General features: G+C 36.8%; 1 protein-coding gene across 1 annotated transcript in view; it reads left to right on the top strand.

Moving 5' to 3' along the window:
- Positions 1-12144, top strand: part of LOC105231935 (neural cell adhesion molecule 1) — a 246667-nt gene that overhangs the window by 228033 nt on the left and 6490 nt on the right. The window contains exon 9 of the mRNA XM_049449667.1: positions 7072-7252. Within this exon, the coding sequence (XP_049305624.1) occupies positions 7072-7252 (181 nt within the window). The remainder of the gene's footprint in view (positions 1-7071; positions 7253-12144) is intronic.

Below are 12144 nucleotides of genomic sequence, written 5' to 3'. Positions count from 1 at the left end.
GACTTTCCATTTACTTGCCACTCATACTTGCCGCACGTCAGCGCAAGTCAATGCCGCCAGGTGACACCACGAGCGTGGAATCGCATGTAGATATGTGCATATGTGTACTCATCTGTTGGTGTGTGAGTGTGTGTGCTCATGTCATGCATGTGTGGGCAGCAACTTTTTCACATCAATGTCAAACTGTCTGCTTCAAAAGCATAATAACGAAAGACAAAATCGTGGCGAAAAAAGTGTTGAAAATAATGGAAAAGAAACACACAAATCGGACGAACAATAAAGCAGCAAAGTTGAAAGTCCAACGGAAGTTGCCATATTGGCTGCTGTTGAGCATTTCGCATGAAAGTTAGACCACGATGACGATGACGACGACGGCACCGAGATTAGTGAAGTGATGTGTAGTTCAAGTTAAATCTCTGACACGCCAATGCGCTGATTGACGTATACAGGGTGTGTATGTTAGCTTATATATACATATATATTTACAAATATGTATGTAAGTACATATATATATAAGCCTAATTCCTCACATAAGTGTACCTGTGCGCATATGAGCGGGTGTTTTCCGTTATCTCTTGTCTGTGAATTGACTGCGCTGTCATTTGAGCAGCTGGAGGAGGGGATGGCGTCTGCTGTGACTGTCTGTGCCAAATCAAAAAGGAAATTACATTTTCGCTATGAAATTAGTTTTTAGTTGTGAATGTGTAAACCTTTAGCTGAGTACTCAGCAGTGCCGTCCACTGCTGGTCGATAAGTCCATGAGGAAGGCAATAAATTAATTATGTCCTTAAATGTGTGCACATATGAACTTGAATATTGCAAAGTTTTAAGAGTTTGTGAGAATGCTAATATATGCAATAATGTCTAATATAGTACATACCATATGTACATACAAGTATGTAGGTGTTTTGTTTTATGCCTGTAGAGGTTAGAAGCGGACAGAAAAGTTTAAGTAATATTGAAGTGAGTGAATATTGGCTCACAATTAACCGTTTTTGCCAAATTACAAATATAAAGGGTGATTTTTTAAGAGCTTGATAACTTTTTAAAAAAAAAAAACGCATAAAATTTGCAAAATCTCATCGGTTCTTTATTTGAAACGTTAGATTGGTTCATGACATTTACTTTTTGAAGATAATTTCATTTAAATGTTGACCGCGGCTGCGTCTTAGGTGGTCCATTCGGAAAATCCAATTTTGGGCAACTTTTTCGAGCATTTCGGCCGGAATAGCCCGAATTTCTTCGGAAATGTTGTCTTCCAAAGCTGGAATAGTTGCTGGCTTATTTCTGTAGACTTTAGACTTGACGTAGCCCCACAAAAAATAGTCTAAAGGCGTTAAATCGCATGATCTTGGTGGCCAACTTACGGGTCCATTTCTTGAGATGAATTGTTGTCCGAAGTTTTCCCTCAAAATGGCCATAGAATCGCGAGCTGTGTGGCATGTAGCGCCATCTTGTTGAAACCACATGTCAACCAAGTTCAGTTCTTCCATTTTTGGCAACAAAAAGTTTGTTAGCATCGAACGATAGCGATCGCCATTCACCGTAACGTTGCGTCCAACAGCATCTTTGAAAAAATACGGTCCAATGATTCCACCAGCGTACAAACCACACCAAACAGTGCATTTTTCGGGATGCATGGGCAGTTCTTGAACGGCTTCTGGTTGCTCTTCACCCCAAATGCGGCAATTTTGCTTATTTACGTAGCCATTCAACCAGAAATGAGCCTCATCGCTGAACAAAATTAAAGCGCGAAACACATTTCGAACCGAACACTGATTTTGGTAATAAAATTCAATGATTTGCAAGCGTTGCTCGTTAGTAAGTCTATTCATGATGAAATGTCAAAGCATACTGAGCATCTTTCTCTTTGACACCATGTCTGAAATCCCACGTGATCTGTCAAATACTAATGCATGAAAATCCTAACCTCAAAAAAATCACCCGTTACATAACATACAGAACAGCAGTTAAGCTCATGAAGTCAATGAACAGCCAGCAGCGCCATCTAGCTACTCTGTCAAGCATTTTTATACTCTCGCAACAAAGTTGCTAAAGAGAGTATTATAGTTTTGTTCACATAACGGTTGTTTGTAAGTCCTAAAACTAAAAGAGTTAGATATAGGGTTATATATACCAAAGTGATCAGGGTGACGAGTAGAGTTGAAATCCGGATGTCTGTCTGTCCGTCCGTCCGTCTGTCCGTCCGTCCTTCCGTGCAAGCTGTAACTTGAGTAAAAATTGAGCTATCATGATGAAACTTGGTACATGTATTTCTTGGCTCCATAAGAAGGTTAAGTTCGAAGATTGGTAAAATCGGCCCACTGCCACGCCCACAAAATGGCGGAAACCGAAAACCTATAAAGTGTCATAACTAAGCCATAAATAAAGATATTAAAGTGAAATTTAGCACAGAGGATCACATTAGGGAGGGGCATATTTGGTCGTAATTTTTTTGGAAAAGTAGGCGTGGCCCCGCCCCCTACTACGTTTTTTGTATATATCTCGGAAACTACTCCAGCTATGTCAACGAAACTCTACAGAATCGTTTCCTTCAAGAATTTCTATATACAGTTCAAAAATGGAAGAAATCGGATAATAACCACGCCCACCTCCCATACAAAGGTTATGTTGAAAATCACTAAAAGTGCGTTAACCGACTAACAAAAAACGTCAGAAACACAAAATTTTACGGAAGAAATGGCAGAAGGTAGCCGCACCCAGCCTATTTTTAAAAATTGAAAATGGGCGTGGCGTCGCCCACTTATGGACCAAAAACCATATATCAGGAACTACTCCACCGATTTCAATGAAATTCAGTATATAATATTTCCTTAACACCCTGATGACATGTACGAAATATGGGTGAAATCGGTTCACAACCACGCCTTCTTCTAATATAACGCTATTTTGAATTCCTTCTGATGCCTTCTCTGTATAATATATACATTAGGAACCAATGATGATAGCGGAATAAAACTTTACACAAATACGGTATTTGAGCTGAGGTATCCCTTGTGGAAAAATTGTCGTGATCGGAATATAACTTTTCAAGGTCCCTGATATCGAACACGAAGAACTCAGTGCCTAACCTAACCTAACCTAATTTTCCACCGAAAATATCGGTAAATCTCTCAGAATTTAATTCTAATTAATTTTACAGCAAAATAAAAAAATATGTAAATGACGGATAATGAAATCTCGATTATCACTTTATCATGCGAGAGTATAAAATGTTCGGTGGCACCCGAACTTAGCTCTTCCTTACTTGTTTATACTGTATTTAACCATCAGCTGTGTTGTGGCAGCTTTTTGAAACAGATTTTTCATTAAAAAGTGATATATGAGTGTAAAAATTTTGCTATTCGAAACAAAAATACCATTCACAAATACTAACGGGTCCTTTCAAGAATTTTGATCATCAGTTTGTATGAGAGCTATATGCTATAGTGAATCGATCTGAACAATTTCTCGGAGATTGTCAACTGAAAAATTTTTCATTACAAACACCTGATTTCGATCGATCAACTTATATGTGAACGAATATATCTATATTCTATAGAAATGCGATCTAAAGGAATTTCTTCAGAAAGTGTGTTATTGTCTCGTGAAATGAAAAAGCTTTCCATAAAAATATATTATTGTTGTTGTGGACCAATAGCGTATAGGTCCAGTAACGGCCAATTTCTGAAAATGAGGTCTCAGCTATAAAATTATTTATTCCTTCCAGATTATAGAGTTTCTTCTTTTATGAAAGTGGAATCATTATGAAATATCAAAACTCTCTAAAATTATTTTTTATAATTTTGATTTTTTTATATTGGGTTACTCAGCCGAAAGCCTATGATGCTAGTGCTGCGTACTATAGTTTATATAATAATTTGTTTATTATGTAAGCTTTAATAAAAAAAAAAATAAAAAAAAAAATATTGGGTTACTAAGCAATCTTTGAATCAACTAAACAGATGAATGCTGTTTTGAACGCGTCAGAAGGTGCCAAGTCATCGCCTTTTCCCATTTCTATATCGTTGAGTACTCAAATGGTGTGCACTAAGTTCCCTAATAAAGGTCTCTTATTTTGGACTCGAATATTCCTTTGCAAAAGATCCATCGCTGAAATGAAATATTTCTCAGTATGGGTTTCTGAACATTCGTGGATCTTGAACTCAGATGAAAATTAATATTAATGGTAATATTGTAAAAGTAATTTGGAATGAGTTAAGCTAAATACTTAAGAGAAATTGTCAAAGAACGGATGAAGGTCGAGATTTTTTTCAAAAGTTGAGCCCTTTGAGAGCAAAAAAAGGCCTTTGAAGACTGCGCTAAAAGTATCTGCTGCTAATTTTTCCAACGAGTCTATAACTAGAACCTATTTTTTATAGGCAGTAAGTAGTACACTCATAAGATATTTGTAATTGTCAGCTTTCACATTTCCAAGCAAATGTTTAACAATGCTTTTAAAGGCACTCCAGGCTCGTATTTCAGTTCCATTAAGCATTTCTTCAAATGTTTTATCTTTCATTAATTATCTTATTTGCGGACCCATAAATATGCCCTCCTTAATTCCTGCTTCACTGACTCTTGAAAATTTTTGTTTCGCACATAAGAACCCTCTTCCACTTTTGTCCATTGCCTTAACAAAATTCTTCATTAAACCCAATTTAATATGCAAAGATGGTAGTAATACGTTTTTGGGATCAATTTGAGGTTCACTGATAACGTTTTTTTTTTTTGTCCCGGAATGAGTGCCTGACGTACTGGCCACTGCTCGGAGTGGTCATGTAAATTTGCTGAATAGCCAGAAGTTACACGAAGGTAAATCAGGCGAATGCGGTGGTTGAGGCATGATATTAGTTAAAAATGTGGCGAGATGATTACGCATAACCAAGGCAGTATGAGATGGTGCATTATCGCACTTCTTTCTTCAATAAGTTCAGGCACAGTAAAAGTCAAAGAATTCACTATTAGAGCCTCACAAAACTGCGCGTATGTCAAATTCTGATGAACATACTACCAACTACTAACTTACCTATTCGAAAAAACACGCGAAGTATAAGTTAAAAATTTTAAGAAATACAATGAGTTGCGAACGAAAAAATATATAACCTTAAAATTTCCACCCACTTTGCACACTTTAGATGCCTGAACGAACTTTTTTATACAAAAAAAAGTATTTAAAATGTAGTTTGGTTTGGTAAAAACTTATTAATTTTATTTTATCTCTGCTTTTGTGGAATATACAATATATTATTAACCAGTAAAGGCCTCAGGCAATATACAATTAAGGCCAACAACTTTAATGTGGCCAAAAACAATTTGACGGCCATAATTTATTAAGGCAACCGGTGACCTTTTTCCACGTGTAAATAAATAAAATGAGGAAAAAAGCATTCGTTCGTGATTTACACATACACCTGACGCCGCCATTACTGTCCCCAAAAACATTAATAAGGCTGACAGCTAAAAAAGAAAAGAAAAAACGTTAACTGCGGTTGAACAGAAGCTGTAATACCCTACACAAATAAAGAAGTTTTCATATAAGAACATGATTCGTGATCGGTCACTGCATAGCTAGCTATATTGCAACAAGTATCCGATCTAAATAGCATTTCAGAGATTTTACTGTTGTCTTAGGTGATAGTTTTCGCCAAATTTCGTGAAGATATATTGTAAAATAAAAAAAGTTCTCCATACAAGATCTGGCTTTTGTTCGGTCAGTTTGTATGACAGCTACATGCTAAAGAGGTCCAATAACGGCAGTTTTGAAAACTTTTGACAACAAAAAGGAGGTATGTGAAATTTTGGATCGATATCTCAAAACCTGAGGGACTAGACCACAGGGTATCAAAAGACAGAAGTTTGTCGGAAAATGCAAAAAAAAATAAAAAAATAAAAAATATGGGAATAAAAAATTTGCTTCATCAAAATATATACATAAAGGGTGATTTTTTTGAGGTTAGGATTTTCATGCATTAGTATTTGACAGATCACGTGGGATTTCAGACATGGTGTCAAAGAGAAAGATGCTCAGTATGCTTTGACATTTCATCATGAATAGACTTACTAACGAGCAACGCTTGCAAATCATTGAATTTTATTACCAAAATCAGTGTTCGGTTCGAAATGTGTTTCGCGCGCGTGTTTTGTTCAGCGATGAGGCTCATTTCTGGTTGAATGGCTACGTAAATAAGCAAAATTGCCGCATTTGGGGTGAAGAGCAACCAGAAGCCGTTCAAGAACTGCCCATGCATCCCGAAAAATGCACTGTTTGGTGTGGTTTGTACGCTGGTGGAATCATTGGACCGTATTTTTTCAAAGATGCTGTTGGACGCAACGTTACGGTGAATGGCGATCGCTATCGTTCGATGCTAACAAACTTTTTGTTGCCAAAAATGGAAGAACTGAACTTGGTTGACATGTGGTTTCAACAAGATGGCGCTACATGCCACACAGCTCGCGATTCTATGGCCATTTTGAGGGAAAACTTCGGACAACAATTCATCTCAAGAAATGGACCCGTAAGTTGGCCACCAAGATCATGCGATTTAACGCCTTTAGACTATTTTTTGTGGGGCTACTTCAAGTCTAAAGTCTACAGAAATAAGCCAGCAACTATTCCAGCTTTGGAAGACAACATTTCCGAAGAAATTCGGGCTATTCCGGCCGAAATGCTCGAAAAAGTTGCCCAAAATTGGACTTTCCGAATGGACCACCTAAGACGCAGCCGCGGTCAACATTTAAATGAAATTATCTTCAAAAAGTAAATGTCATGAACCAATCTAACGTTTCAAATAAAGAACCGATGAGATTTTGCAAATTTTATGCGTTTTTTTTTAAAAAAAAGTTATCAAGCTCTTAAAAAATCACCCTATACATATATTTATATATCTATGTGGTAAATATGTACATACATATGAATTTACTTGAAATTTATTAACATTAGTTACTTATTGTTTGCGCTGTGCTTAATTCCACTCTTCATCGCAGCGTTTTATTTTTTACTTTTAATCCACTCAACACTCACAACAATAACAAATAACAAATAAATAATAAATACCAATTACATTGCAGCTGTGTAGCCGATAACTCACTCGGACGCTCGCGCAAGTACATGGAGCTGTCTGGGCGCCCGGGCCCAGCTGAATTCTACTCACCGAAATGGGGTCGCTCATCGGACAGCTACAATCTGACATGGAAAATAGATAGCTATCCGCCGCTGCAGGAGGTGCGTCTGCTCTATCGGCGTGTATTGGTGAGTATCTCTATGTACTTGTGTGTGTATTTGTATATGAAATGAACGTTGAATAAACGAAACTAGCTAAAAATCGAATCAGAAAAAGGTGAAAAATGTAAAAAATAAAACATGAGGCACCTAACAAAACGTAAACAAACGCGAAATGGTCAGCATAGAAGAGTGCAACTAAAGTGAAATTGTTGCAATATTTGCCTGCGTATGCGTGTGTGTGTGAGTGTAAATTTTTAGTGCAAATAAATAAATTCCGAGTAGAGATAAAGAAAAGCGACTAGTGTGCTAGCCTTTACACATACACACAACCATTTTAAAAGGGTAACTGTAAATTGCAAATATTGCAGCTGCAATTCGCCAAAAAACCGAAAGCATTGACAGCGACGCCGTTGACCCATTTATTTCTCAATATTTTATTGGTTCGATAAAAAAGACAAAAAAAAAGAAAGAATCAAAAAAAAGAGAAAAAAACTTAAAAAAAATAGAAAAAAGAAAACTGTGCGCGTAAAAGCGAAAACACACGAAAATATTGGAATTTCGAAAAATGGCGAACGTTTGAAATGCTTTTCTAGTTACGCGATTTTATTTCATTCGTTACTTTTTTTGTTTTGTCTTTTTCTTATGTAATTTGTTCCGTTATGCTTTTGTTAAAACAAATATTGCGCTTAACCACAGTACAGTTATTTTTCGATTTCATTTTTATAGCATTTTATGGCATAGCTTAGTTTTACCTCGATACGAGCCGGCACGGCGCTTAAGTGCATATGACTGGATGCGTGTGTATGTGCATGTTAGAGCGGGTCGTTTTTAAAATGCAATCACACATGAGCGAAATATTCCAAAAAAAAAAATAGAAAAATCACATATGCGGGAAATGTTCTATAGCTCATTCTGAACAACTTTTCCTAAGAGACTACGGGTCTAAAATCGGTTTCGAGCGAGTTTTTAAGCGAAGTTTAAAAAACCTGCATAATCGGCTGTATAGAAGATATATGATATAGTTCTTTGATGTTTCAAGAAATGATCAATAGAATGTCAAAATACACCTAGAGATTAAATTTCATTCGGATATCTCAAAAACTGACGAGCAAATTTGTTTGATCCCTAAAAAAACTAGGTTTAAAATCACTGGCTCTAAAGCGGTTTGAGACCCATACTCCCTTAGGCCAAGTTGTCCATAATGACCCGCTGAACATTTCCACATATGCGTTTTTTCCGTTTTTTGGGCTCTTTTTAAACTGACCCGCTCTAATATACATGCATATTTCTTTCTGTAGTCCTCCTATCCGTAAGCTGGTTTTGAGTGTTTATTTATTATGCAGATTTATGTTAGTAATTAAATGGGTTACGGTATTTGTTTAGCAAAGTGTACTTTTTTTCTAAATAAAATATATTTGCACTGTTATTGTGGGTGATAAAAATATTTGTGCGAGTAAAAATTGAGGTTAAGTACGCATGCGAATTAAGAAGCCTTGCTTTTTGTGAGCATTTAATCATACTTAATTTAGATATAAAACATTTACTTTTATATCAATTAAAAATCGGCTCTTTATACTGACAGACAAATTATGCAACGTTTTTCTTGTGAGGAAAGTTTAAGACTGACTGTACCAATTACTACTGTGTGGTGTGATTGAGAAAGTCCCAAAATGGTTTCTGAGAAAAACAGTAATATAAATTATATAATGTACCAAACGCCGTTCATTAAAAAAAATAATGTTGCCACCTAGGAAAAAAATTTCGCGCTACAATTTCAAAGCGAGTGTCAATCTGAAGGAATTTTGGTCAATATTTTTTATGAATGTTTTATTTTAATTTTTTTTTTTTGGAAGCCTTGCCACCTGTCGAAAAAAGTAAAAATTAATTAAAACAAGAAAATACATTAACTTCGGTTGCACCCTTCACAAACACAAAAGTTCTCTACAGTATCTCGATTTTGATCGGTGAGTTTGTATGGTACAGACGGGCATAGCTTTCAGAACAGCTCGCTATTGCATGTAACTTACATAGCAACTGCATGATCAAAATAAAGGTATTGTAAATAATCTGTTGTATTTCGCATTTATTACACTACCAACTGATCAAATTTCACCCGGACTGAAAAAAAATTACTTTTCACATATTTTTATACAAATCTTCGTTGCCGCTACAAAATTGGTTTTCTCTCGGACCAAACCACCGATTATTTCCATTTTCTGTACAGTTGCTATAAATCTCGGCTGTGATGGCATGGCTTCTGTAAGTTTAGCAAATGACTTTTGCTATTTTCAATGGACTCAAGGTGCGTTCCCCGCAGCGAGTTTGTCCATTTCGAGAACACAAAAAAGGTCACAGGGAGCCAAGTCGTACGAAAGCGCCGGCTGAGCAATGACTCTTGCTTCGTGCTAGTCGCAATAATACGGGAAAATGTGGCGGTGTATTAACGTGGTAAAAAATCCATGAAGCTTTTGTCCCCAAATCGGGTCTTGGGTGGTAAACGTTTCAAAATGTCCAAGTAGTATACATACTCTCTCCACCCTTTGACTCTGTGTACAGAATTCATGATGAACCACACAGTGGTAATCCAAGAAAACGATGATTTCTGACCGATTTTGACGAGATTTTTTCCGATTTCGGCTCATTCGCAACGCCTCTCAGTTACGATGTCTAGCAACTCTTTTGCGACCTCTACTCGAAGTCATTTTTACAAAAGGTTCAGCACTTTTGATACATGGGTAAAGTTGGTTCGCTTTATGCCCAAAATATTAACCAAAATGTGTTCAGTTCCGTTATGAGCAATGTTGAGATCCTCTGCTATCTCTCTGATGCCAATACGAGGATTTTCATGCACTGCCCATTGGAACACACAAAATTTTATGTAAATTCGTTGATCATTTAATTTTCCGTGGTAAAAATCGTGGGACAAACTTTGAGCATCGTCAATGAACTTGGCACTTAGTTACTACACGTAATACTCTAAACATTTATACTGACAGCTCGAAAATGGAAGGTGGAGTTTGTGCGGAGACATACTGTCTAGTGTTAGGCATAAGGCTTTTAAGTTGACGGATCACTGAAGTATATTTTAAGCTGAGGTCTTTGACATTGCGAAAGCCGCGGAACTGGCCTCTAGTGCACCTGCAAGCAATACCAGAGTCAACCTCTACGTAGACAGCCCAACAGCAATCAAGGCGGTAACCTCGTATGGCATATTGGCCAAAAGTTCCTTGCGAAGCAGGGCAGCAGTGGAAAATATTGACAAAAGCAAGCAATTTCACTTCGAATGGGTGCCAGGTCACAAGACCATAGAGGGCAATGAAATAGAAGACAAGATTGTCAAGAATGTTGTACGACTAACACAAGAAAACATGATCAACATTGGAAAACCCATGCATTGTCTAAACGCCGATCTGGACAGAAGCATGGTAAAGAAAAGCAAAACCCTATGGAATGTTCTACGTGGAAGCAAAACTAACAAAGTCATATAAAAAAAAGTTTAAAGGTAGATCGGAAATACACGCACTTCTTATGGGCACTCGGTAGAAGACATTGTAGGACCATGACCGGTTTGGTGGCGACACACGCCCGCAGAATGGGTGTGACAGATGGAGACGGCTGCAAGAAATGTCCAGTGCAAGACATCATATATTGTGCACTTGTCCCGTATTCGCAAGACAACGCTGGAAACATCTGGTGTACAGTGGAGGAGGTATCGATAATGAGACCACAGAGTCTGTTAATATTCGCGGCAGACATCCTAAAGTGTAACTACTTCCCATGGACCAATTTACTGAACCCCATCTGGTATCACAAAGGACCAAAACTGGTCTATGCGTGGCTCATTGGCCTACCAGATTAACCTAACCTTGGCGCTTATTGGAAAATTGTGATAAAAGTTTTTGTATCCATTTGATTTGCGCTGTTTAAAGGTACCAGTCCGATTCCGAGTCCGATCATCATCTGCGATCAACTGCATTTTACTATTATCCAGCTTGAGGATCAGACAGATGTTTTAGAGAATTTTTAAATTAAGTTAATTGACATATAAATTTTGAAAAGCTTCTAAAAAGCTCTTACTAAGCTTCTTTAAATCAAATTTTAACACAAATTTTTACAAAATATTCTTGAAATACTCTCGAAGCTTTTAAATGTACGAGTCCGAGTAAAGTTTGATCGGACTGTATTTAACTATTCACCAGCTTGAGGAAGTTAATTGGAAAATACATTTGAAAGACTTCTAAAAAGCTCTCATTAATCTACTTTAGATGAGCTTTTAACATAAGCTTTCAACTCAAGCTTTTACAAAATATATTTTGAATGCTCTCGAAGCTTCATAATGTCAAGTGAAGATTTCTATCACATTTCTATTATATTCGGCCTGACAAGCAAGAGTGATTAATCAATTATTGAGTGGAAATATGAGAAATTCTCATTAATTAAGCATAATTAAGCTCTAATTATACAATTTACAAGTACCGAAACCGTTCCCTCAAAGTAGTTGCATACATTTTGAGTCCGATTATGCGTTGTTAAGTACCGTTTAATATTTGTGGCAACAGTACTTACTCGGAATCGAAGTTGACACACTCGAAGTGGATTCATTAAAAGCAATATTCAGCTGATGTCAATGCATTGCATGAAATTCGTTAATGAAGTCTCATTAAAATCGCAAAGAAATTGATAATCATAAGTTTACCGATAAAAAGCAGGCGTTGAGCCGTTACATTTTGCATAAACTAATGAAGTCGATGGTTTCAATTGCTTTATATGTTACTAAAAACCCGTTATTTGAGGTAAATTAATTGATGACAGGCAAGTTTTTAATTGAAGAAATCAGCAATACCGCCAACTAATGAGCAGAAGCTGAAGCAGTAAGAAGCTGCTGGAAGATTTACAACATGCAGCGCACAGCCAAAGCT

Source organism: Bactrocera dorsalis, chromosome 2 (assembly GCF_023373825.1).
Source record: "Bactrocera dorsalis isolate Fly_Bdor chromosome 2, ASM2337382v1, whole genome shotgun sequence".
NCBI classification, from domain to species: Eukaryota; Metazoa; Arthropoda; class Insecta; order Diptera; family Tephritidae; genus Bactrocera; species Bactrocera dorsalis.
Note: the sequence above shows the minus strand (reverse complement) of the source record. Positions and strands in the feature narration are given on the sequence as shown.